This window comes from Meles meles, chromosome 11, assembly GCF_922984935.1.
Source record: "Meles meles chromosome 11, mMelMel3.1 paternal haplotype, whole genome shotgun sequence".
Lineage (NCBI taxonomy): Eukaryota > Metazoa > Chordata > Mammalia > Carnivora > Mustelidae > Meles > Meles meles.
The window spans coordinates 67,338,905-67,366,747 of NC_060076.1; the positions used below are offsets into that span (position 1 = coordinate 67,338,905).

At 44.2% G+C, this 27,843-nt stretch overlaps 1 protein-coding gene across 1 annotated transcript; it reads left to right on the forward strand.

The window, feature by feature from the left end:
• Window positions 1–2,497: 2,497 nt before the first annotated feature.
• On the forward strand, window positions 2,498–27,512 carry FBP2 (fructose-bisphosphatase 2). Its single transcript, XM_046022988.1, has 7 exons — window positions 2,498–2,782; window positions 7,309–7,471; window positions 9,642–9,734; window positions 14,979–15,119; window positions 17,397–17,534; window positions 23,562–23,681; window positions 27,098–27,512. Exons 1-7 carry the CDS (start codon window positions 2,613–2,615, stop codon window positions 27,290–27,292), a joined length of 1,020 nt encoding a protein of 339 aa, XP_045878944.1. The 5' UTR covers window positions 2,498–2,612; the 3' UTR covers window positions 27,293–27,512.
• Window positions 27,513–27,843: the final 331 nt, after the last annotated feature.

The following is a 27,843-nucleotide window of genomic DNA, read 5'->3' on the forward strand; positions in this document are numbered from 1 at the left end:
GACGTTATAAATAGAGCTGCTAGAAATATTCATGAATCGGTGTTAGTGAGCATAGACATAATCTTTTCTCCAGGGAAGATGTGAAGACCCACTGACCTGGCATCCTTTCGCACCGTCACGTGGGAAATCCTCTGAGGACAATGTTGTACCTCAAAGGAGATCTGGAAACCAATAACCAGGATACTCTTTTCTCTTGTACTCACTTACTGGCCCAGGACTCCTAACACCCAGCTACATCTCCTCCTATAATCATGTCAGAAGAATCATTGTTGATCAGACAAAACTTGTTATTCGTTAATGGCAACATGACATGACAAGTAAAGGAGGTTCCGTGCATAGTTCTTACCATTTCCTGAAGCTCTCAGAAAAAAAAAGAGAGCTTTCTGGTTTAGATGCTGGTGGTGTCAAAATTAAAGTGTTCTGACAGAACAGGTCCCCTTCCACAGCTATATCTTACTAAAGGCTCTCACAAGCAGGTGCACAAAGATATGGAAGCCTGTTGAAACATTGTTTCAAGAGCGAACATTTCCAGAATCATCAAACAGTCCACACATTGGATTGAAGTGTATCTCTGTGTACCAACATGGAAGTGTATTTCTGAGATGTTTTGCTATGGCAGCCACTTGAGATTGGCTGATCCATGGAATACCAGTGCTCAACTCCTGTGTCAAGGGGTCCCCATATGACACAAGTCTGGTCAAAGCTATGTAGGTAGAAGTCCACTGGTGTGTGTGTAGGGAGAGAACCGGGGAGAGTGTTCTGGGGAAATACTTCTTTTCTAATAAAAGGGAACTGATGTGATGGGAGCGCCCTTCTCCCCTCTTTGGGTCTTCAGTGCGGGCTTGATGTTCAGAATGGTTGCTGCCATTTTGAGCTCTTGAGGTGTCTTAGCTTGGTGGCAGAAGCCAGCTGACCAAGGATAACAGAAGAAACAGAGGGGCTCCTCATGAAAACTTTGAGTAGCTAAATAAATGCCAGCAGTCACCTCCTAATGAACTCATGAGAAAACACGAGAAAAATAATCTCCCACATATCTAAGTCGTCTGAGTTTTCTCTTGCTTGCAGCTAAACACATTCTGATTGAATTAATTGTCAGAAAAAAGAATCCCATTGCAACACCTTCATGTATATTTGACAGAACAATGTGCATATTCTATTTTGCAAAATGGAGCTATATATATACACATAAGTTACATATACATCTAAAATAGTTATATATACATAGTAGTTAATATACATCTAAAAACTCTAACAACAAAAATAAAAACTCTAACAATAATCGTCTATATATATCTAAACCATAGGTACACATAATTATTAAATACACATCTAAAAAATAAACATCTAAAATAGTTATATATATCTCTAATTGCTCAGAGGTACTGAGTACCTACTATGTGCCAGGCTGATCTTTTTGTTTTTGACCCTGACAATGACTCTATAAGGTAGATGTTTTACTGGTATTCCCACTTATGAGAGAGAAAATTGAGGATTCAGGAAACTTCCTGGGGACATCTAGCAGGTGGGGACATCTAGCAGGTAACTAACTAGCTTGGGACTCAGTGCTGGGTGTGTGTGCCCCTACAGAACCTTCTTGGTCGACTCTAGGCAGGCCCCCACCAGTGCCTATGACCCATACAGACTCCCACCAACCCAGTTAGTCCTACAGAGTGGTTTGGGGGCTGGGCTGGTGGTGAGGTCTCTCTCTCTTTCTTTCTTTCCTTTATTCATTCTTTTAAGATTTTATTTATTTGAGAGAGAGAGAGCAAGAGCAGGGAGAGGGGCAGAAGACTCTGAGCAGGGAGTCCCCTGGGGAACTTGATCCCAGGGCTCCATCTCAGGGACCCTATGATCATGACCCAAGTCGAAGGCAGACGCTTAATCGACTGAGTCGCCCAGGTGCCCTCACTTTTCTTTATATATTTCCATAATGTTTCCTTTCAGTAAGCAAGTAGCATTTTTGAATTGAAAATCAAATCTAGAGGAATTGAAAAACAACCCTGATGTGAGACACTGCGCTAGGAAGATAATTTTCTTCTTCTAGATTTGGTTATCTATCATGGATACTCCTTCAGTCACGTGTGCTTTTGGAAATAAGAATCCCCCTTTGCAAACGTTTATGAAAGACCCGTGGCTAAGCAGAACCAGGATTATCTCATCACCTGACCTATACCCCAGATAAGTTACCTGCCAGACTGCCTCCCATAGGCACAGGGGAACTGGGTTCTGCTGTAGATGTGTGCAAAGCATCCCAAGTCCTGGAAGGAGAGGCTTTTATGGATCATTTTTTTTAACGGCTGAATTTCTCTTCTCCCACCAGTTACTGAAGGGTTGCTTCCTGAGATCATCAAGAAAAATTAGGTGTGTGTTTCTGGGCTGCCTGATTCTATTTGCAGCTTGCTTATGGTGCTTTGGCAGCCTTTCAAATCAGCCTGCAGAGAGATTTCCTTGAGGGCTTGCCCAGTTGTCTTAACCACGTGGGTCGGGGCACTTTTTCCTTAAAGGCCCTGGCAGGGCTCACAGGAACCAGGTCTAATACCGACTGAGCTACAGCCTTTGAGATAAACAGGGCTTCCTGGGAAAAAGAAGGATTTGCAAAGTTCCCCGCCACGATGTCGGACAGAAGCCCCTTTGAAACGGACATGCTCACCCTGACTCGCTACGTTATGGAAAAGGGGCGACAGGCCAAAGGGACTGGGGAGCTCACACAACTGCTGAACTCCATGCTGACGGCCATCAAAGCCATATCCTCGGCTGTGCGCAAGGCCGGCCTGGCCCACCTGTGAGTCCGGGGGGGCGGGGGGAGCAGGTGCGGTGCTCAGACCCCCCCCCTTGACACGCAGGGATTCAGGCACGGGTGGGGCATGCGCAAAGCTGCGGGTGCTCGGGGAAGCTGCCTCTGTGTCCTGGAGGGAAGGTGCTTTTAACGTTTCTGTCTCTGATGAAGGGCTCTTGACTTGTTTCAAGAAAGGAACAAAATACTGGGAGAGATGGTATGGAGGAAAAAAAAAGAATTTTTCTTTTTCTTTTTTAAAAAAGTGTATAATTTTTCCAGTTGCCATGTATTATAATGATGACCAGCTCAGGGGCTTGTTGCATTTAATATAGGTTGAATTATCATGATTTGTTTCTTGCTGCGCAAAGAAACAGTGAGAAAGACTTGAGATTTCGCTTTAGCTCTTAGCAGATCTGAGCATTTCATTGCCATGAACTTTGCCAACGTGCTAGGAGCAAGGAATCATTTACAAAATAACTCCTTGCCTGAGGCTTCAGTCTTATTTTGGAAAGGAGTCTTTTTTGCTTTTAAGACAGTTTTTTGTTTCTTCTCTGTGACTCTTTATCTTCTCTGCTTGGTGTGCAGGAAGCTGGGATGTTCTGGGTGGAGGAGGAAGGAGGGAATGCAGAGCGTTCTTCCACTTTATTCTCTTCTGTACTCCTTCCAAGCACAGAACGAGGCCAAGTTCATGGTACAGCTGCTGACTGTCACAGCTGCTGACCTTAAAAATAAGTTGCTTATTTTGCCAGCAAAAATGAGTTTATTAGGGAATAGTAGAGAATTGCAATCTGGGACAAGTAAGCTCTGCCAAAAACCATGGGCTGGTCTAACGAAAGAGAAGCAGGTTATTTTACGGAGGAGGAAATTGGCAGGGGTTGTTTTGAACGAAAGCCCATTGGTGAAAAACAAGAGTTCAGGGCCATCGTGGTTTTTTACTGGCTGAGTTGCTGGGCTAGTCAATTTCTTGGAGGAGATGCCACCTACATCTTTTCTTGTAGGAGTCTGTAATTAATTGATGATTTCCTGGAGGATTCTTCTGTTAGGGTTTGGAACTGACACACTTCCGGCAATGACCTCCAGTGGTCCTGTGTGAGGGCTCCCCCTTCTGGCCTCCTGACTCAATTTTAGTGAGGTTTCCCTTTATTTAATAAAATTCCACACAGCCAAGGGTCCAGTTTAAGTCTGTGGTAAAAAGAAGCTGACTTTCTCTGGGGTTCCATCTTCTTTGTAGCAAGTCCAGTGGAGGTCTTCTCAAAAGTTGAAGGGACCCATTATTATTATTCCAAAAATGAAATAACAAAAAGAAATAACAAAATCTAAAAAAAAAAAAAAAAAAAGAAAAAGAAAAGAAATAACAAAACCTAATACAGAAAAAAAAAATGATAGCGTTATGGGGCACCTGAGTGGCTCGTTCAGTTAAGCGTCTGACTCCTGATCTCAGTTCAGGTCTTGATCTCAGGATCAAGTTCAAACCCCGCATCGGCCTCCACACTGGGAGTGGAGCCTGCTTAAATAATAATAATAATAATAATAATAATAATAATAAAGATGTATTATGATTGCCTTTCCCCCCTCTCTGTGTATTGCTATAACTGTATTATTGTGTCATCCAGCAATAATGGCCAAGCTCCACAATTAAGAAGTTTCGTGAATGCGAGGTGAAGCCATTTGCCTCTGTCCTGCTCCTATGAGGTGATGGGCTATGCTGAGTGACACTAAACAGTGACTTTACCTGTCCCTGCATATGGGCCTTGCTATGCTTAGAGCCATTTTCTGGGCATCTCACCTGCTTGCTGACATTTCTGTATTTTCTAACCACCTTAATGCGCTTCTCCTCTTTGCAAGATGCTTAGCTAGGCAATGGCGGCTGTGGTAGTGTTGTACTAATTGGCTTCAGAACTCTTAGCTTTGTGGCTGTTGAGGGTCCAGTTGAAGTAGACTCAGGAACTGGGTAATAGGGGGTTCATTGAACTTGGCTCTTCCTTCCATGTGATTATCTACACTTGGTGGGACCTCAGTTTCTCATTTGTAAACTGGAGGAGATGCTAACAGCCCCTAACTTACAGGGTTGTTGTAAGGCTTAGTGGATCCATGGGATGAAGATTTCAAAAAGGCCAGATCCATAATAAATGCTCAGTAAATTCTCATGATTACAGTGGTTCCAAGAGCAGATCCGGGGAAATTTGCAGCTGGCTGTGCCATGCTGCCGCCTGTCCACTAGGTGGCAGGTGCAGACCACCGAATCAAGAGGTCAGGCTCCACCTTTTTCTCAGAGGCGGTGAGGCAGGGGTCCTCAGGAGGGCAGGAGCCCCACATCCTGCCAATTCAGATGACATCCTTCCCTAGCCCCTCAGTAAGAAACACCAAAATGGCAGTGTGAGAAGCCTGTCTGGAAATTCCTTCTTTCTAATGAAATGCTGAGATTAATTAACAGGACAATGGAACAGCAAGGGAATTGCTTCTCATATTGCTAGAGGGTTGCTCTGTGTCCTGGAGGAATTCTGCTCATGAAAATGGGATTTCCACATACTTCTGTCCCTTCCCACTTAGGGGACCTCAAGACCCTCATTCTTTTGCTTCCTTTTTCTGGGAAGACATTTTTAGGCACAAACTTAATGAATGCCAAAGGGATCAGAAATTTTCGTGTTTTTTTTTTTTTTCTTCTTTTTTGGTCCTCTCATGGCTGTAAGAAGAAAGGAATGCTAGAATGCTTCTTCTGCAAACATCTTCATGGTGTTCTACTGTCCGTGGTAGAATATCCCATTTAAAAATTGTCAGTAAAGTTTTTCTTAAAGACTTTATTTATTTGACAGAGAAAGACACAGTGAGAGAGGGAACACAAGCAGGGGGAGTGGGAAAGGGAGAAGCAGGCTTCCCGCCGAGCAAAGAGCCCAATGTGGGGCTCGAACCCAGGACCCTGGGAGCATGACCTGAGCCAAAGGCAGATGCTTACTGACTGAGACACCCAGGCAACCCAAAAATTGTCAGTAAAGTTTTCATATTAGTTAAAGTGGTAAAAGATATTGTCCTCTGGGTTATAAAGCTCTCTTGTATCCGTGATCTAACTTGGAGCAGTTGTCAGACAATTAGATCCAGTATGAATGAGCTTTCATTCTTTCTGGAAGGAGGGGTGTTGTTGGGGGTTAAGGGTAGATGGCATCTGGAGGAAGACTGTCAGTCAAGGAAGAGGGTGGGAAATGAGTTGTCTCCTGCTGAGGGTGGATCAGTGGTGCTCAACCCTCGCTACCTGTTAGAACCACTTGAGGATTCCTTCAACAAATAAATGGCATTAAAGAAAGGAGAAGTAGGGAAATTACTTTCCTGCCATGCCTTCTTCATAATTCATTGAATGTGTATTGAGCATCTACTATGTCCTTGAGCACTATGGAAATCAGTACAGTAGGCCAGCAGTCTAGCATTCAGTGAACAGACCGTCTAGCAGGAAAGGTTTTTGCATGAACAGGTCATGAACTGCTGTGGGAGGGAGGGATGATAGGGGATGCGTCCAGTGTGTAGTGGGACCAAGGAAGCTTCCAGAAGGGATCAGGATGGAGACTAGTGAGAAGCTGATGGTTGGCAGAGAGCATTCCTGTGGAGAAACACCATGAGTGAAGGTGAAAAGGAGAGGAACAGTTTGCTGGGTGCTGGTGGTCACAGGACTTTTGCATTGTTGAGATGAAAAAGGCTTGAGCGGGGTAATAGCCCCTCCACTTTTAGAGGGAAGAGTGTGGAAGAGTGTGGGCGTAGGATGGCAAACTCAGGGGTACCTATAAGGCAAGTGTGTGTCTGGTGGATTCTGGAGGCGAGACTGGCTGAATGAGGTGAGTGGGACAGGGCTTCCTTGGTGGGACCTCAAGTCCACCGTGGGGAACCTGGGAACTCAGGGTGAGACCAGAGTTATCTGTTTCGTATTTTAGAAGGATCCTGTCCATGAGGGTGGGAACTGGGAGACCTTGCATATGGATATTCTAAAATAAAAAGCTAGATAGAATTTTTCTTACATTGCTTGAAATGGCAATGAAGAACAAAATTGAACTAGTTAATTGTGTCCCCGAGTCAATTGTGTCCCCAAGTTTCCTTCTTAAGGAGCACAAAGCTGTCATGGGGCTATTTTTCATTCAACTCACCAGTCCACTATTTGGGATAATCAACAGATACTTGAAATTTCCAGGCTGGAAAGCCATGAGCCTTTATTTGTTGGAGTCAGTAATGACAGCAATGTGTCTGAGTTTATGAACTAGCCCTTTCCTTTATCCTCCCACTGCCAAATGCTGGTTTGTGTTTTATTAAGACGGAGTTCTGGGTGAGGGTTTTGTGAAAATGAGGGAATAGGACCATATATCCCCGAGGTGTAAAGAAAGCAAAGTTGAGAATCACCAGTGTGAGTCTGGTTACACTTGGTCTGTATAATTTGGAGACTCCGCAGCCATGAGGGGAAAAGCTGGGATACAGTGGTGGTATCTTAGCTTCTGGGCTTCTCTGTTGGAGTTTGGTTTCCTTTAGTGATTTAATTCAGACTTTCCTCTTCTTAGGTATGGAATTGCGGGAAGTGTGAATGTGACCGGGGATGAGGTGAAGAAATTGGACGTGTTATCCAATTCTTTGGTGATCAACATGCTCCAGTCCTCCTACAGCACCTGCGTCCTGGTTTCAGAGGAGAATAAAGACGCGATTATCACAGCCAAGGAGAAGAGGGTGAGTGCGGGGACGGATGCAGTTCCCCGCTTCACCAGAAGATGGCACTACCGAGTCGGGAAGAATCTGGTCGCTTTTTATTTATTTATTTATTTACTTACTTATTTATTTATTTACTTACTTATTTATTTATTTATTTTTATTTGCTTATTTACAGCATAACAGTGTTCATTGTTTTGGCATCACACCCAGTGCTCCATGCAGTACGTGCCCTCCCTATTACCCACCACCTGGTTCCTCAACCTCCCACTCCCCTGCTTAGTTTCTGGGATTTTCCTTGATTCCTTAAATTCTGCTTTCTGAAAAAAAAAAAGGATTGCATATTTCTTTAGCTAGAAGTCTTACACTGTCTAGTGAAAAAAATTCTATGACGGGGGGTGATTCATTCAGGAAGTAAAACAGAGTAATTTACTGGTAATGCCTCAATGGGTGGGGTTCATGTGTTTCCATGTACCCGGAACAAGTGTTGCATTTTTTTGTGGCTTCAAAGTCATTAAGTCCAATCAAAAGTAGAGTTCCTGGGAAGAGCACCCATCCCACTTCTATGCCCCATTGCCAACACACACTTCTCCAAAGGAGATCTGGTTTCGGCAGAGATCTCTTTGTGCCTGACAAACCGTTAGATTCATGTAGGAAAGAAATCATAAGGATTGTGTGCTCTTGCCTTAATACAATGGCAAACCTGGTCAGTGCAGGGAGTGACAGGGGAGGGTCTGTAGTCATTCTGGTTTCACAAACAGTTCATTAAAAACAGAGGTTTGCTGGTGGCCAAAAATTCAACCTATGCTCAGCTATTATACAAAATAAATACTAGGACTGTTCCTTGTTTTATACATTAGGTGTTGGAGACCATTTCTTCATAATTAGCTGAGAGGACAGAACAGGTAAAGCCAAATTTATTAAATACCTGCTGTATACCAGGGACTGTGCAAAGTGCTTTACTCTCGCTGCATCACACAATTTAAACTATGCTGAATATTTTCAACGTTTAGCTCCCACTGATATGCCCCAATCATCTCTCCAATCTAATTCATCATTTTCCCCACCATACAGGTCTTAGTGTTAATTCTTGAATATTCCATGTCTACTTCCATGCTCCTTGAGCATTTTCCAGCATCTGCCAGATGTTCAACAGATATTTGTGGAAAGCATGCATGCATGAATGAATGGCCTCACTTGACTTATCTACAGGGAGAATGGGGAATTTCCAAATTTATGGGTTGTCCCACTTTTTAACCCGCTCTCACCCCCACTGAGCAAGGAATAAAAAAGAAATAAAGGTCAGCTTAAGCTAACGCATTACTCACCAGAAAGTCAGGGAGAAGTAATTTTAGTGGTGGGAGAAATGACTCCCATCTTCCTTGATGTTCTATTATCCGTGTGGAATTAGCCAGGAGACTCCGATCCCCATCACTACAGCTCTCCTGGAACCTTACACATAGGAGGCCTGTAAAAAGTATCTGGTGATTTCTTTCTATGGAGTGACAGCTGGAGCAGCCTGTGATAGCAATGGGGTGAGCTAGAACGATCCCACCCACTCTGTCCTCTGGTCTTCACGTAGGTCAGGTGGGTTGGCTGCAGCAAAACCTGGGACAGTATTTTCATTCCCATGACTATTTATGGATACTAGCTCTCTTAGACAGATCCAGAGGCTCTTGAATGTTGTTCTGAGGTTTTCCAAAGTCTTTTGGCAAAAATGCTCCAAAAGGAGGAAAGCCTGTCTGCAGAGAGGTTCAGAAAGAGTCATGAATAAATCTATAACCGACCTTACCGTGGGTATGGATAGAGCTGGCCCAGGTTCACCTTCCGCTTCTCTATCCCTGAGGGCCAGTTGTCAGTTTCAGACTGGGTTTTCTGTCACACCCTCGGCAGCCCTGAGTCTCCAGGGGGCCAGGGAGGGCAGAGCCAGAGGAAGCGAAGAGGTGTATGGGACCTGGATCGCCCCATGTGGGCATCAACTCATCAGTCTACAGGCAGGTTGGTCCTGGGCTTAGGATTCATAGATGCTGATATACTTTGCCACCCTTTAGTAATTGCATTTTTTGGTAAGGATAACCCTTTGCTCTCAATCACTTTTTGATGTAGTGTTACCTGCCATTTACAGCCATTTACATGGAGTGTGTTGTTTGAAAGGGGACCAATCAGGTGGTTCTTCTCTCCGTGCATTTAGGGGAAGTACGTGGTCTGCTTTGACCCGCTGGATGGATCTTCTAACATCGACTGCCTGGCCTCCATTGGAACCATCTTTGCCATCTACAGGAAGGTGAGTAGACGGTCTGATCTTTAATGCCTCCTCCCTCTAGGAGTTTCTGAAGGGTTGCTGGGCTGGGAGCCACGAGTTTGGAGTTCTAGCCTCTATCCTCCCACTAACCAGACAGGCCACTGTAGGCAAACCATAGCTTTCTCGGTCTCGGGATCCTCACCGGAAGAACTGATCTGGTACTTTTCTGACTGCCTTCTTCGCTGCCCCGGTGGGACGGTAACATCAGAGAACAGATGGGGCCTGGTTTTGAAAATCTGGTGATGACACAAATATCCGACGTGGTACTGGGTTCTTGGTGGCATTTGAGGACTCCTCTGCTTCTTCGTTATGTGTCTCAAATCTTCCTGTATTGATTTTCTATTGCTGCTGTAACAATGGGCCACATGTGTAGAGGTTTAGTCTACCGTGCTGTAGGTCAGCTATCTGATGGGCATGGCTGGGTTCTCTGCTCGACTCTCGTAAGGCCAGATCTGTGTGTCAGCCAGCCTGGGCTCCTCCTGAGAAGTTGGGGGTGGGGCAGTTTGCTCCCAGGTTCGGTTAGGTTGTTGTCAGAATTCAGTTCCATTCTGTGGTAGGATGGAGGTCCCTGGCTTTTTTTTGGCTGGCTGATGCTGGGGCCATTCTCAGCTTCTAGAAGCTTCTTACATTCTGTGTTTTGTGACTCTTGTGTCCTTAAAGGTAGCAAAGGCAGGCCAAGTCTTACTCAGACTTCTTTTTTTTTTTTTTTTAAAGATTTTATTTATTTATTTGACAGAGAGAGATCACAAGTAGGCAGAGAGGCAGGCAGAGAGAGAGAGAGGAGGAAGCAGGCTCCCCGCTGAGCAGATAGCCCGATGCGGGGCTCGATCCCAGGACCCTGAGATCATGACCTGAGCTGAAGGCAGAGGCTTTAACCCACTGAGCCACCCAGGTGCCCCCTTACTCAGACTTCTAATCTCTCTGATATCCCCACTTTGCTTCCTCTCCCCTGGCCTCAGCCACAGAAAGTTCCCTGCCCTCATTGAATTTGTCTCACAGCAACTCAGAGTACCCACTTGGGATAAGAAAGTGTGTCTTGCACTGGTTAGATACCCCAAGGGTGGAGAGGAATCAGGAGGAGCACCTACATTTAAGGGGTCAGAGGAATAGGAGGTGGCAAAAGCAAATAAGAAGGCACAGCTAGAGAGTTCGAAGGAAGGCCATGAAAGGTTCCTGGATGCAATTCCAGCGTGGGGGTGAGGTAGGTCCCCCCACTGCACCAAGCAATTCTCAGACACTGGCAGGTGTCCAGGCACTCAACTCTTTCCTGACACTATCTACCCAGAGATAGCATCAGACTCCAGGAGTGAAGGGCTCATTCTTACAAGGCAACCCCAGGCTACTATCTGTATTGTATTTCTGACCAACCTGCTATAGATTGGAAGTCCTAATGACTGCCCTCTGCCTCATCCACGCCCTGGCCAATTCAGATGCCAGTTGCAAGCCCTGTTGTTATGTGTGCTTCTGACCAACCGGCTAGAAATCAGAGGTTCCCAAGACCCTCTCCTCAGTTCTGATTAATTTGCTAGAGCAGCTCACAGAACTCAGAGAAACATGTTGCTAGATCACCAGTTTATTATTAAAGGGTATAACTCGGGAAGAGCCAGATGGAAGAAATGCCTAGGGGAGGGTATGGGGAAGGGGTGCACAGTGTCCCTGCCCTCGCTAGGCACACCACTTTCCCTGAACCTCTGGGTGTTTACCAGTCCAGAAACTCTTCCAGCTCTCTCCTTTTCAGGTTTATGGAGGCTTCATTACATAGGCTTGACTGATTAAATCATTGGCCACTGGCAGTAGATTCAATCTCCGTCCCTTACCACCTTTATGGGGGGGGGGGGGATTGAAAGTTCCAATTTTCTAATAACTACAGAGCTTGGTTCTCCTGGCAACAAGCCAGCTTCCTTCCGTGGCATCCAAAAGTCATTCATCAGCATGACAAAGACATTTTGTCACTCTCAACACTTGGGGAAGTCTGAGGGTTTTGGAAACTGTGAGCCAGGAACTATGGGTGAAAATGAAATATATAGGAGAAATGCATTTCGGTCATCTGAATGTGCAAATAGATATTTCTTATAAATTGCAAAATTGGAAGTCGGAAAAGAGGGAGGTGGACAGATGCTCAGGAGAGACCTATATCAAGATGGAGACAGCAGCCAAGGGACCCGACATTGCCCAGAGGTAGGGTAAAGAGGACTGGACATTGTGCTCCTGAGGAGGTAGATGGGTCATGTCTGGGAGCCTGCAGTGGGGGCAGAAGAGAGATAGCTAGTGTAAACAGGCATTCTAGACTCTGGGACCTAGATGAAGACAGAGATAGGGCAATGGCTAGAGGGAAGTCTTGTGATCTAGAAAGCATTTTTCTTATTTCTGTGGGCCAGAGGGTTCCACCTGTTATTAGATGCCAGTGAAGCCAGTGGGGAAGGAGTGGTTTCCTTCAAGCCCCAACACAGAGCCCAGAGGGCCATGGACAGGGTGCTAGGCTGTGTGGGAACTGCAAAATCCCAGCTCAGAGGAAGGACAGCCTCTGGTCAGGGAGAAATCAGCAGGAAAGAGCTCTGGTTTCCTACTCAGAAAATGTGGTCCTTCTGGTGGTGGAGTGAAGGTGTTTCAGAAGTCTTCGATGGTGAAGACTAAAGATTTTAGTAAAAAAAAAAAAAACCTTCCACTTTTCTAAAGATTCTTGAGAGCTCATGCTTTAGACATGTGGTTCCCAAACCCGCATGCCCCAGAGTTTTCCGGAGGCTTTCTGGATGCCCAGAGTTTCCGACTCCATAGCCTGGTTGGGGGAGCGGTGGGAGGACTAGTATTTATACTTCTAACAAGATCACAGGGGATGCTGATGCTGTTGGTCCTCTTTGAGAGTCTGCTCCAGAGCCTGGTTCTCAGAATGCGTACATGGCCAGGAATTAGAAACAAGGCCAATTTATTGAACACATGAGAAAGTCAGGTGGAAATGTAATTAGTTGTAAGAAAACAAGTTATTTGAAAGAATGTAAGATGGGAAGATAAAGACTATTAAAAGGAAATGAGCTTTGGGGCGCCTGGGTGGCTCAGTGGGTTAAGCCTCTGCCTTCGGCTCAGGTCATGATCTCAGGGTCCTGGGATTGAGCCCTGCACCGGACTCTCTGCTCGGCAGAGAGCCTGCTTCTCCCTCTCTCTCTGCCTGCCTCTTTGCCTGCTTGCGATCTCTGTCAAATAAATAAATAAAATCTTAAAAAAAAAAAGGAAATTAGTTTTTTTTTTTTTTTTTTGAGAGATAGAGACTGCACGTGAGGGAGAATCTTAAGCAGACTCTGTGCTCAGTGCAGAGCATGATGTGGAGCTCGATCTCATGACCCTGAGCAGAAATCAAGAGTTAGCTCCTATATACAATGGAATATGACTCAGCCAATCAGAAGGAATGAATACCCACCATTTGCATTGACGTGGATGGGACTGGAGGGGATTATGCTAAGTGAAATAAGTCAAGCAGAGAAAGACAATTATCATATGGTTTCACTCATATGTGACACAAGGAATGGCATGGAAGATATTAGGGGAAGGGAGGGAAAACAGAAGGGAAAAAATTGGGGCGGGGGGATGAACCATGAGAGACTATGGACTCTAGGAAACAATCTGAGGGTTTCAGAGGGGAGAGGGATGGGGGATGTGTTAGCCTGGTGATGGGTATTAAGGAGGGCACGTAGTGTAATGAGCACTGAGTATTAAATGTAAATAATGAGTCATGGAACACTACATCAAAAACTAATGATGTACTAGATGGTGACTAACATGACATAACATTAAAAAAAAAAAAGAAACCAAGAGTAGGACACTTAACAGATTGAGCCACCCATATTCCGTGACAGTGTGGAGAAGGATGCTGGCTTAGCCTTGGGAGATGTGGGTCCATCCCAGCTTTATCGCTCAATTGTTTCAAAATGTGTAGGTACCTCTCCTGACCTCCATCCCTTCACTTTTAAATGAGGACTAGGGAGATTCTCCATTGTTTCACAAAAGCATGGGGATGGGAAAGTACTTTGAAAAAGATAAAGCCCCATATAAATATCAATTACTATTTTACCCTGAAGAAGTTGTTCTTCAGGGGAGTTAATTAGCATAATTGACACATTTTCGATGTGTGTATAACATTCTGGCTCAGTAGTGTTGTTCTGATTCCTATTTACATAATCACCTGTGTGTCTTCATAACTTCAGTGGTATTTCCTTCACCTTCACCGCTTTGCAATTCTCTGGAATTTTCTGCTCAGCAGGGAATCTCCAGGCGGTACTTCTGGACTGGCCTTTTAGCCCAAATCCACTGGCACCTAGAGAGAACAGAGCATCTAATTAAACAGCAGAAGAAGCTGCCAGCCATTCGTATTTAACCCTTGCACATCGAGCACCACGCTCCTTGGGTATGACAGGCTCTGGGAAAGTGAGTTTGGAGCCTCAGCTTGTCACATTTGTCACAGCTATTTGCCATGGTCTGTGGAGCTGAATCCATCCAGATCTTCTGATTTGAAGAGTTGATTGAAGTCTGCCCATTTGCCTCTCCTTCCAAGCTCCTGTCACATCTGTTGCCCACAGTGATGTTAGGGTCCAGGGCCAGCCCCAGTGCTAGTCCAGAATTCTCCCCCATCCCTGAAGGCTTTGCTGTGAAGTCAGAACCCCGGATGAAGGTGAGGAACGAGCGGAGCATGCCTCCTCTCCTTCCCGCTCCCCAACTTAGCTCTCACAGCAGAGCCCAGCATGTGCTTCTCGTTTTTCCAAAGTAATCAGGTGAGTTGTTCAAACATTCAGAATGTTTGTAGTGTTGAATGAATGTAGTGTTGCATCTACACAATCCAGATGATAAAGATGTTTTCCTCCAAGGGCTGTTGAGTAAATACAATGAGATAGGGCTCAAGATCAGAGCTTTACGACCTTGGTTGTTGTAACAGTTAAGGAGCCTGGCTTATAATTTTTAAGAGGGGTTGTGGTTTTAGCATTCTGGGGTGCTTTTTGGCAGTACACAGATGGATGTGTTCAGCAACCACCAAGGAGTCCAAGAATGGTCTCTGCAATGGCTCGGCTCGAACCGTTTGTTACCGTGGCAATGTATTCTCTCCAGATGCATTGGCCTCAGCTCAAAATCCTGAGGACTGCATTTTCTTCAGTGGTTCAAGGAGATCTGAAGCCCAGGCCTCTGGTAGAGTGTTCTGTCCAGAGACGATAACATCCCATGTTTCTCTTTTCTATTCCACAGACTTCAGAGGACGAGCCTTCTGAAAAGGATGCTCTGCAGCCGGGCCGAAATATTGTGGCTGCGGGCTATGCCCTCTATGGTAGTGCAACCTTGGTGGCTCTTTCCACTGGGCAAGGAGTGGACCTCTTCATGCTCGACCCAGTAGGTACCCGGTGTGTTCATATCAGTACTGAGGACTCCCTGTGTCTCTGTGCTTTAATTCCAGTTGGCTGGGGTAATTTCATACTTAATACTTGCTTTTGGGACAAGGGAATTTGGTTGGGGAATCAACACCAATATCAAAAAACATTAATGACCTGTGTCCCCCCCAGAGGGCATTTGAAGGGTTCTGTGGGGTCTGTTGTATCAGCCCAGGGTCTGCCCTTAAGAAGTTTTCTAACCCAAAAATGCATTCAACCTCTTTCCAATAGAAAACCTCGTTCCAATAGAACTTTCTGCGACCCGGCATATGTTCTGTTATCCGTGCTGTCCAATATGGCAGACTCTAGCCTCTTGTGGCTACTGAACACTTGCAATGTGGTTAGTGTGACTAGAAACTCGGTTTCAAAACTTTGTCTTGGGGCACCTGGGTGGCTCAGTCATTGAGCATCTGTCTTTGTTCAGGTCATGATCCCAGGTCCTGGGATCAAGCCCCGCATCTGGCTCCCTGCTCAGTGGGAAACCTGCTCCTTCTCCAACTCTCCCTGCCTCTCTTGCTGTTTCTGTCAAATAAATAAATAAAACCCCTTTTAAAAAACCCAAATTTGTCTCATTTTAATTAACTTAAATTGCCACACATGACTAGTGGCTACCCTGTTGGACAGCATGGATTTGTGGGACTGCTGCTAATGTACATGTTCTTCCCAATTAAGTAAAAGATGTTACCATTTTAATGGTAAAGCTCAGGATGTAGACTGGGGATGGGCAGGTCTTGAGGACTGGGATGCAGGAATCCCAGGAATGGGCTTGCAGCATGGCCAGTCTGGCCTGAACCCTACCTCTGATTCTGTGTCTCTCACTCAGGTTTCAAGTGCCAAAAAGGAGTATCTCATTTGCCAAGCTAAATCAAATGCCTGAACTTGGGCTGGAGGAGGCTCAGCTTAGTCTTCCTTGATTAGCATCCAATGAGAAGAGTTACTTCTTCAAAGGGAGTTGGGCTGCTTTTAGGAAGTGTTACTCCACAAATGTCCACAGCAAGCTCTTAAAGCTCAGGAGCCAGACACTATCAGGAAATTTCTATAACAAAAAGAAGTTGGGCTTACTGAACAAGGATGGCTGTGCTCTAGAAGAACAGTAGAGAATCCTGCCAGGAGGGAGCTGGGATGGACTTAGTCTACAGCAAGTGGGCTTTTGCTTGATAATCTCGGGAGGATTCAAGAAAGAGAGGGTCCGTTCTGGCTTGAGAGTGGATACCATAAATGATTGTGTATCAATAATTTTTATCTAGGAGGTAGGAAGATTAAAGTGAAGGTAGAGATACATTGGTAAAGAAGAACTCTTCCCTCACATACAGCAGAGGGGAGGGATGCTTAGCTACATTTGTGGTTGCTGAGTACTCTCCTCACTGTCTTATTTCAGACATGGTCAGCATGGTCTTGCCTCTTTATATTCTGGGATTATAAATTGCTTTGTTTATTTGGAACCTTCTAGTCTAGCTGCCTGCTATGAGCTATCGTCCCGGGGGATTTCATTTTCTTAGTCTTCAGAGTTCATGAAAACTGATTACATTCTAATCCTGGTTTTTATCCTAGTGACTTAGACATCCAGCCTTTCAAGGGGATGCCTGCAGCCAGCTAATCACGCCCATAAACACTCAGATAAATGGTACCTGAGGGGTGTCCTGCAGAGTGACCACAGTGGGGGCAGTGGGCATAATCTGATTAAATAAGTCTGAGGATTTCTTTCATTTTATCCTTTTTATTCCTTATGCCAAGTGAATACAGTTTCTGACTGAAGGGATTTCCTCATTACCCTGTATAAGAGTCACTGGGATACTGGGAATTTTTCATGATTTCTAAGACTGAGTCATTAAAATCAATGGATCACACGTTAGTAGGGGAACTAGATCCCCCAACTTTATGATGAATCCCTTCCATGGAACTTCTTTCATTGTACTTTTCATGGAACTTCCTTTCATTGTCGATGGCCCAAATCTTCCTGGAAACATTAGGAATTAACTAGGGATGAGAACTTGGGGGTATTAATACTTTGAAGTTCCCAGTGAAAGAGTGACCTGACAGGCAGTGAAAATTACCAAGGAAATGTTCCCTCTTTCCTTTGATTTATTATATCTCTTGATGGAGCTGCCGAAGGATGGGACCAGCTGGGTCCTCGAGGAGGCCCACACCTTCTGATGTTCTCTGATTGTTGGGGGCAGTGCTGTTGGCTTCTGTTTCCTGGTATCTCTCTCCTTCCTAGTGTTTCTGTTCATCTTTCTAGGCTCTCGGTGAATTTATCCTGGTGGAAAAAGATGTCAAGATAAAACAGAAAGGGAAGATTTACAGTCTCAATGAGGGCTATGCCAAATATTTTGATGCTGCCACCACAGAATATGTGCAGAAAAAGAAATTTCCTGAGGTGAGTGAAGAAAGCCTAAGGCAGTAGCAGGGAGAATGCTGCCTCAGTGGGTCCCTGTTTGGGTGGCAGCTTTGGGGGCCGATGCCACTGTTACTGGATCTGATCAGTATGAGAATGACGGACTCTGCCTTTCTTCATAAACGAGCAGCATCTTTTACAGCTCAAAGTTACCTACTCAAGATAATACTTCCTAGTTTAGTTTTTCTAGGAGACAGACCACATTTTCAAAATTCAGGATTTAGGCCAGAACCTGCCAGGTCATTTGTTTGCTGAGCTACCATATATAGATTCTGGTCACTCACTTTTATTTGCTTTTAGATGGAGTAATTATATTTGAAAGTCCCATTCATATGCCCTAATATCAAGACCTTGTGTTTACCCCAAGCTTTAGGATGTTTTTTGTCTCTCAATGGGATTACCAAGTTCTGGACTTCATGTGTCTATTAATGAAGGCCTCAAGATCCTTTCAACATGTTCATCATTCTAAGAGAACTTTGAAGACAGGTGTGAGAGTAGAGTCAAAGAATTTCCAGGTCAACTGTGTAAAGTCTGATCTAAATTGAAGAGGAATGCAAGCTTGTCTACGAGTGGGACCATCTCTCACCAAATTCTGGGGAATTCCATAAGATACACCCTTTGTCCTGTGATGGGAAGGCAGTGGTGTGGTGGGCCAGCCTGGCTGTCCCTGGAAGTCCTCATGAACTCCTTGGAAAAAGAGCTTGTGATGCCACAGGACTAAGAGGCAGTCAGTCAACAGGATCCTGGGACCTGCGTTTGCAGGCCCAAGATGAAGCTATAGAGAACTTTCTACTTTTTTTCATTTATTTTTTAAGTGAAATTCTCAAAAGTGCCATTCATTTCCTGTACCTCTCCTTCATAGGGTTGTATTTTGCCAACACTCATGAACCCATCCAATCAATGCCTTGAGGGCAAAAGTCGCAAGATGTGAATTGTAAGGTGATAAATTCAAAATTATTTACGTGTTTCTGGTCTTGGAGATGTTTCAAAGTGACCCTCATTCTAAGCTAAAAGGTGCCTCCTCTAAAGCCCATAAAAAATACAAGTACCACTAAAAAATACAAGTCCTCCACAAAAAATATCATATGTCTCTTTGAAGGAGAGGTTTCAGGTGAGGAAAAAAAGGCATCAGCCCATGAATGACTGACAGCTGATGAACAGTCTGAACACAGGAAGACCCCTTGTAAATCTTACCACAGGATGAGCTCCCAAATGGAAAACCACTCAAAGGGCATGATTATTATGCATGATTAGTCAGAGAAAAAACATGAATTCCTCGCCCTCTCAGTAAAACCGGAACTCTTAGGAGATATTTAAGATCTTTCTCAATTCCATTTTAACTTTTTCTCCTCCCAGGTAATGCTCTCTGCTCTTTAAAAGAAAAAAAGGGGTTCTCTTGTCTCCTTTCTCACATTCCAGCTTAGATGGTTTGATTACAGCTAGAAGAAAGACACTAGGTTCTAAGGTAAAGCTACCCACTATAATTTTGCAAAATGGAGTAAATACCTTAAGAGGATCTACACAGTTTCCCAAGAGATGTCCCAGGAGTAAGAGAAGTTCATCAGGCCAGAGGTTCTGAAGAATTTTTGACTGTGGCCATTAATAACAAATGCATTTTATGTCTAATTCAGAGCACACTTGTGCAAGCATGCATGCACACACTGAAACAGAAGTAAACTGCCTTACTGTCTACTGTGCTCTAAGATATGTTTTCATTATTTTCTTTTGTTTTTTATTCAATTCTATTCTGTTCTGATCTGATCTGATCTGGTCTGGTCTGTTCTGTTCCAGTCCATTTGTTTGGATTGCATTTCATTCCTTTCAAAAACGTGTTTAGCAATGACCCATTAAATGGATTTTATGATCCATGAATGGATTTTCATCCACACTTGAAAAAGTGTACTGTGCTGGGCAACTTCTTAGACATTTCACTAGATCATAAAAGTAATCTACAGATTCTCAGAATGGAGACAGTGAGACAAAAATAAAATAAAGGAGAGTGTGTGCATTGCATACAGAACAGGTTAATGTCACTCAAATAGCCCATGGATGGCTGCCCATTATTGTACCCAGTATGCAAACAGGTAGGACTCGTGCAGTAGGATCTAAATAGCAGGTTATTCTGATCTCCTCCTCGCTCTGTAACAGCTGTTCAGTGGAGCAATCCCTCCTAGAAAACAGAAAGTCAGTGTTCACTCCCCATGGAAATGATAGACTATTGAGCACAACATATTAATCAGTATTTCCGTATCGATTCAAAGATGAGACCCTTCTCAACAGCAAAGGAAGGCACATGTTCCCCAACATAAAGCAAGGCTCCAGAATCTTCCAGTTGTTTTTTAACGTGTAATTCTAGATTTAATATATATCTTCCCCTAGCATATAAGGGGTTGTTCTGTCTCTAGAAGATTTTGGTTTTGCTTACTTTTTACAAAAAATCTCTTACAGGTTCCATAAACTGAAAACTAGGCATGAGTTGGTTCTGGCCCAGAAAGTTTAGTCTACATGTAACAGCAGGACACTGGTGTGAATGCTTGATAATTTCCTCAGGCCACGCTTGGTAGTCCAGGGAGGGACTTTCTTCTTCTTCTTTTTTTTTTAAAGACTTTATTTATTCATTTGACAGAGAGAGAGATCACAAGTAGGCAGAGAGGCAGGCAGAGAGGAGGAAGCAGGCTCCCCGCGGAGCAGAGAGCCCGACGTGGGGCTCGATCCCAGGACCCTGAGATCATGACCCGAGCCGAAGGCAGTGGCTTAATCCACTGAGCCACCCAGGCGCCCCGGGACTTTCTTCTTGATGTAAAAAAACAATGATCATTTTGATGGAAGTGCTGGATCGTATTGGGAGTTTCCAATTCTAACTGATAAGACAAACAGAGCTACAGTGAAACCCTAAGTTGGATTCCAGAATTTCCTCCTATAGATATAAAAAGCAATTTTGACCTTGGACAAAGGGGGATATCCTCAACAGAGTGGTGGGCATCCTCCTGGCTATGGTGGAGGTTGGCAGTGATCCCTTAGAAAGATTAAAAGGAAATTAGGGAAAAGAATCTGTGCGCCCTTCCCTCAGCAATTCTCTGAGAAGAGAGAAGGACAGAGATGAAAGCAGGAGAGGCTAGCTTGGGGGATGTTGGCATGAAGCCATTGCTTTCTTTTATTAACTACTTTTAACTCTTTTTAAATAAAGAAAGGCCCAAAGAAGAAGTCAATAAATAGTCTGTAATATTTCCACTTGATTGAAACTAGTTTCTTTTCTTGTAAACAAAATTTAACAAGTAATATATCTCAAAAGTTGAACATAGAGTTACTGTATGACCCAGTAATTCCACTCCTCAGTATATATCCCAAATAACTCAAAACAATATATTCAGAAAAAACTTGCACACAGATGCTTAGAGCAGCATTATTTACAATAACCAAAGGTGGGAAAAACTCAAATGTCCATCAACTGATGAGTGGATGAATAAAAGATGGTACATCCGTACAAGGGAGTATTACAAGCCCTAAGAAGGAATGAAGTGTTGATTGATATCATGATTTCAAAAATATTTATGCTAAGTGGAAAAAGCCATTTGCTAAGATTAGGTCAACGTGTAGACACATAGGCAGATTAGTGGTTGCCAGGGTCTGGGGGAAGGGAGGACAGAGACTACTTAATGGGTATGATGTTTTCCTTTGGACGATGGAAATGTTCTGTAATCAGATAGAGGTCATGGTTGCACCATATTATGAATGTACTAAATGCCACCAAACTGTATATTTTAAAATTGTTAATTTTATCTGATTTAGCTTTTACTTCAATTAAAAAAATGTAATCTAGGATTAGGAAATGTAAAACATACAGAAATATACAAAATTAAAGGTGAAACCCTCCTCCTTCCCTTACCTCCAGTCAAGGGGCTCTTTGCAGGGATGACCACTGCCAAGTGTTGCTTTTATTCTTTGAGCTGGGATGGGGGGAAGGATTATGCACATTCATCTCCATATCTATACCACTACCCTTTTAGAACATTAGGTAGACCATATTAGTTTCACCTGATTTTCTTTTTCATGATTTAGAGATTGCCATAATTGCCACGGAGATCCCAAATGTATACACTCATGACCTTTTGCAAGTGTCTCTGTAGAGCGCATGTCTTACTGAAGTGCTGGGTCAAAGGATATGAGCATTTCACGGATTGTTGTTACCAAATAGTCTTCCAGAAAAGTTGCATCAATTTATAGTCTCCAGCACCATATGAAAGAGTACCCATTTCCCTATGTCCTTGCCAGTGTGAGGTATGGTGAATCTTTTAAAATTTTTGTCCCTTTGAGGGTGAAAAGGTGAACCTTGTGGCTCGATTTGCACATGTTTAATTATGCTTTATGTCATAAAGCATATTTAGGTATTTATCAAGCACCTACTTTTGTCTTAGTAAATTGCCTAATTCTATCCTTAGCAAATACTTCCTTAGTGTTATTTATCTTTTTCTTGTTGCTTTGGATAGGCACTTAGTAAATGAAGGAAACTAGCTTTTGTCTGTTATTCATGTTAGAAATATGTATAGACTTTCAGCTTTTGATCCTATAGAAGTGCTGTCCAATAAATAGCTAATAGCCACATGTGGCTATTTAAATTTAAGTTAATTGCCAGTAAATAACATGTAAATCATCCTATTTTCATCTACACTTGTCTCGTTACCAGAGCTCACCAGTGGTGAGTGGCTGCTGAGTGGGACATTGGTGATAAAAAGTGTTTTCAGCTTTTTATGGTGAGAAAGTGTTTTCAGCAGCTGGGTGGCTCAGGTGGTTAAGCATGTGCCTTCAGCTCAGGTCATGATCCAGAGTCCTGGGATCAAGTCCCATGTCTGGTTCCCTGCTCAGCCAGGAGCCTGCTTCTCCTTTTCCTCCCTGCTTGTGCTCTGTTGATATCTCTGTCTCTCTTTCTCTCTCAAGTGAATAAATAAAATCTTTTTAAAAAAGTGTTTTAATCACCACAGAGAATTTCACTGGACAGCCTTGTTCTAAATTATTTGTTATTTTCTCCTTTTAAGTCTCTCCCCATCTTGAAATAATTTGGCTGAAAAAATGAGGTAGGGATCCCACACACCTGTTCTCTAAGGAGTTAGCACAGTGCTGTTTGTTCCCCAATAGTCCTTTCCCACACTAATTGAAAGGTCCTGTTCAGCATAAATGAAATTCTTGTCTATCTTTAGGCCCATAATTGGGCTCTATTCTGAGCTACTGGTCCGCGTTTGCATTTCTTCCTTGCGTAAGGGAATATTGTTCACTGTGTGCTCTTAGATTTGGTAGAGATAATTTTTTCCTTGTTCTTCATTTTCACAAATGTTCTTGTTTTCTTTGTCAGAGAATTTTAACACCAATTCTTTCAAGTTTCTTCCCCAAAAAGTCTGTTGATATTTTCTGAGAGTTTTATAGCCTTAGCTGTTAATGTGCCTGTCTCCCAACCACTTTGAGTTAACTTGTCATGTGGTGTAGGTTAAGTTTTTGGTCTATCTTTAAAATTGGGTTATTCCTCTTTTTGTCATAAAATTGTAAATTCATTTATTTTTATTCATTTATGTATGTTAGTCCCTCCCTTCAGTTGGGAATTCCTTGGGGGCAGAGACTATCTTCCTGTTTTTGGCATCCTCAGGGCCTGGCCTGGTGCCAGGCATTAATAAGATGCTGAAAAATTACTTATTGGACTGAGTTTACACTCAGTTTGTGAACAGTACTACTCATGTTGTTAACTAGGAGAGTAATTGGCACATTTTGCATTCTACCTAATATTCAGGGTTTGGGATCACTGGTAGTGCCTGCTTTTATTGCAATTCGACCCATTTTGGCAGGGGATGACTATCCCTTCTTGTCTAATCCAAGCCTAAATGCTGCTGATGTCACCTTCTTTCCCTAGAAGTGTTTAATAGTTACCTTGTTTTGCGCTGTCAACCTCCTAAGGCAGGGTACGTGGGTAAGGGGGTATCTAATCCAGGTGAGCATCCTGTCTCTTCTCTCTCCACCTCCTAGGATGGCAGTGCTCCCTATGGGGCCCGGTACGTGGGCTCCATGGTGGCCGATGTGCACCGTACCCTGGTCTATGGAGGGATCTTCCTGTACCCGGCGAATCAGAAAAGTCCGAAGGGCAAGGTAATTCTCGTTTGTCCCCTGGATGCATTGGTCAGTAAGCCAGTTGGAGTTCCCTTTCTCTTCATGCCTGCTTTTCGGCTACTACTCTATCCTTTTCACATCTGTTTGTGAGGGTGCAGATGGAAGAAAAAAGAGGTGTATTTCCCATTAATGGATTTTGAGGCCGTGGTGGAGGCTGAAGATGTTCACGGTCATTTTCACTGGTCTTTGTGATCCCTGGCCTCATGCCTGTCGTTCACCATGAGTCAGCTGTGTTCATCTGCCGCTTTCTATGTGCTGTGCCTGACTTGTAGCTTCAGCAATGCCTAATTCTGGATGAGAGACCCTTCGAGACTCTAATGAAAGCTATGGATCCGCTTCCCAGGGAAAAAATGCACATAAACAGACATTACATACGTTTTTAGGGGTTCACAGATGACCTGAAGTTTACCCATGAATCCTCTAGAGAGTTCCCAAACTTCAGAATAAGAACTTGTGGTTAGAACTTATTAAAACTTCTGGAAAGGTAGCTCCTGGGTGCTCTTACTGCAACTTTATGACACAAACCCCAAATACTTGTACGATCAGATGGGAATCTTAAGATCCAAATGCATCTATCCTGAATAGACCCTCCCATGGAAACGTGTCCGATTTTTAGCCAACCACAGAAATCGTAGGTAAGTAGACAAATCAAAACAAAGATCTACTGTGTTCTCAGACACACCCACAACTGGCCGTGTATATATTTGTCTCCTAGGGTGTGCAATTTTAATTTTGGAATCCTGGATTCAAAGCCATGATAAGAAATCTGGGTGTGTGGGTGGCTCAGTGGGTTAAAGCCTCTGCCTTTGGCTCAGGTCATGGTCTTAGGGTCCTGGGATTGAGTCCCGCATCAGCTCTCTGCTCAGCAGGGAGCCTGCTTCCCCCCACTCCCCCACCCCGCCCCGCCTGCCTCTCTGTCTACTTATGATCTTGTGCAGATTAGTGTGTCAGGAATTTCTCTTCAAGTGAGTGTTGAGCTCAGGTATATTATAACCTTTAGAAGTAAGAATCACAGCCAAATCTGCATGACAGGTGCGGGCACGGGGTATTAAATGAGGTCTGGAAAATGAGGAAATGCTTGCATAGAATCACGCTTGCTGTCTGCTCAGTTCCAACACAGAAAACATTAGTCTGTTTCTTACCAGTTATTTAAAATGATTTACAGTGAGTCAGAAAATATGCACCTGGAATTACGAGACATTTCTGTAAAGACATAAAATTCCATGTATAGATCTATATTCATGACACCTTCACCATCCTTATTGAAAATACCATTGGTTCCTGATCTCTGTGTTTTAGCTTTGGTGGTCTCTGTGAGTACATTGGTGTGTGTTTTGGCCGTGGGGTAGATGCATACGCCTTTTCTCCTGTGTGTGCCTTTCTCTGTCTATCTGTTTAGATTTTAATTGCAGAAAAAAAAAAGTAGATCACATGGGCTGCAGGTCAAAGCGACACGAAGACCTGCACATTGTGTTTTAAGATGAATTTACTAATAAGGACAACTTTAGGTGAAGGGCAGCCTTGGCTCAAAGACAAACTTTATGTTAGGATGTTGTGCTTTTTTCTTTTTCTTTTAAATATCTGAATCAACATCGTAACAAAGGCTACTGGGTTACAGTCTGAGACTTTGACATCCCAAATCCCTCATCCTTAAGCACCCAGAGCAAGGAAAGGGGGAAGAAAGAACCGAACTCTAGAAGCTGAAAGGTAGCTGCGCAGGACCACCTGCCACCAGTGTCCCTCCTCTGGGTGACCAGGGACCAAAATAGTGGATCCAAGTGTGTCTGCACCCACTGGGGCTTCTTTGGACCCTGGAGGTCTGGGTTGGAGAGCAGCGTATACTGTTTTACCAAAATGCCAGTAAATACCTCCAAAGTTTTAACTTACTCTCTCCCGAGTGCCTGCCTCTCTAACCTAGACCAGAGATATTTTGCTTCTCACCATGAAATAACAACGATTCAAAAATCAGCACAAGATATGACTGCTTCTCAAAGAGTTTCAGATGATCTTCAGAAAGGGTTTGAAGAAAAGAATGGGAACGAAAAGGCTATAGAAAGCTGGCACATCCACTCTGTAAGCTGCTTACAGGAAGGAACTTACTATCTTTTTTTTTTTTAAAGATTTTATTTATTTATTTGACAGAGAGAGACCACAAGTAGACAGAGAGGCAGGCAGAGAGAGAGAGAGGGAAGCAGGCTCCCTGACAAGCAGAAAGCCCGATGCGGGACTCGATCCCAGGACCCTGAGATCATGACCTGAGCCGAAGGCAGTGGCTTAACCCACTGAGCCACCCAGGCGCCCGGAACTTATTATCTTTTAAATACAGATTTTGCACCTATTGGGAAGGAAGGAAAAGATAATATGATACTGGGCTAGAACATGCAGCTAGCCTGTCACCCTGAATCTAATGGGATGTGTGTGTGTTTGTCTGCTGGGGGTGGGTTGGTGAGGAGTGCATAACAACACAATCACAGAAATAGGCCTTAAAAAGGCATTGGGTCCAGCCCATTTCTATTCAATTCCCCAAGCACTCACTGGATACAGGGCAGACACCTGCTGGTTCCCATAGTGCCTGTTAGAAAAAGCAATCCTTGCTCAGGATAGGCTCAACCCTGGGTGCATGGGCATAGCTTGGAAAGCAGGGCACAGGCTGACTTTCTCTCCCCACCCCATATCTGCCTTCCACTGGGAGCACTTGGGCAAGGGACACAATAGCCTTGTTGGGACACTTCCCTTGGGTCAGACATTACTGGGAATGGAGATGCCACAATGTCCAACCCAGACAGACTCTGTCCCTGCCCTTAAGGGTGAGCGTGTAAGGAGGAAGGCAGATAGGAAACACACCTCTGTGTGGCAAACATAGGAAGAGGAATGTGCAGGATACTGTGGGAGTGCAAGCAGGGGACGTTAACTCTGTCTCGGGGGCCAAGAGAAAAGGCTATTTAAACCCCAGCAAACTACCTAGTCAAGTTGATGATGTGGGGTTCTTCCCCGTGATCCCAAACACTGAAGTTATCCTGATAGACCACCTAGCACTCTCTAGGTGACCTTCCATCTCACCCAAGCTGGATGGCTCCCTTGCCATAAGGCCTCACATACACAGGCTCCTGACCAGTGCTCAGCATCAGTTTGGCTCCCTGTTGAACCAACAGCAAGCAAGGATCTAGGTCTCATCTCCCAAGGGAGGAGGCAGGCCTCTCATAAGCACAAAGGTCACTAGACAGTTTAGAGACTGACCAGCAGTGCCCCAAAGACATGGCCATGAACCTGGTGTAGTCATGCTAACAAGACACGGAAGTTCAGCTGCTGGAATTCTCCGTCGAGCATTAAGGGGGTGGCTTCAGGATTTGGGGCCACTTGCGGAACTTGTCCACCTGACTTTTTTTTCCCCACAGCTCCGGCTCCTGTATGAGTGCAATCCCGTGGCCTTTATCATGGAGCAGGCTGGAGGCCTGGCGACCACAGGCACCCAGCCCGTGCTGGACGTGAAGCCGGAGTCCATTCACCAGCGAGTCCCCCTCATTCTGGGGTCCCCAGATGACGTGAAGGAGTACCTCACTTGTGTACAGAAAAGCCAGGCAGGCAGGTAGTGGGTTTTACCCGGAATGCTGCCTTTTCTTTGTGATATCCCTTCTATTAAGGGCCCTAAATAAACGATCATTGTAAACAGTGGTGATGAGTCACAAAAGACAGACCCCTGAATCAGCCCCAGAAGAGCAGCAGTGAAGTGCTCCTCACAGCTCCAGAAGCCAGAGGCGATTCTGTGCTCCATGTGAAGGGCTCAAAGTAAAAACCCACATTTGAAAAGAACAAATTTGATCTGTCTTATCTCAAGCACAGCAGCTAATAGGGTTAGAGTTCCAAGTGTGTCAGCCAGGGAATCCGCAGCTATGGATTTTTTGGGCAAAAGGTTTAGAGATCAGTTAAGAATTTGTCTTGGTTGGCTTAAAATTTGAACCTGGTGGAGACTGATTCCAAGATGGCAGAGTACTAGGCAGACCCTGACCTTGTTTTGTTTTGAATATAATTAGACTAGCCTTGAAGTATTTTGAAAAACTAGGAACAGGATGGGAGGAGTATGGAAATAATCTGCACATTTGGAGTGAGGGAATTTGGCAGAAGTGTGGTTCACAGCTCTGAA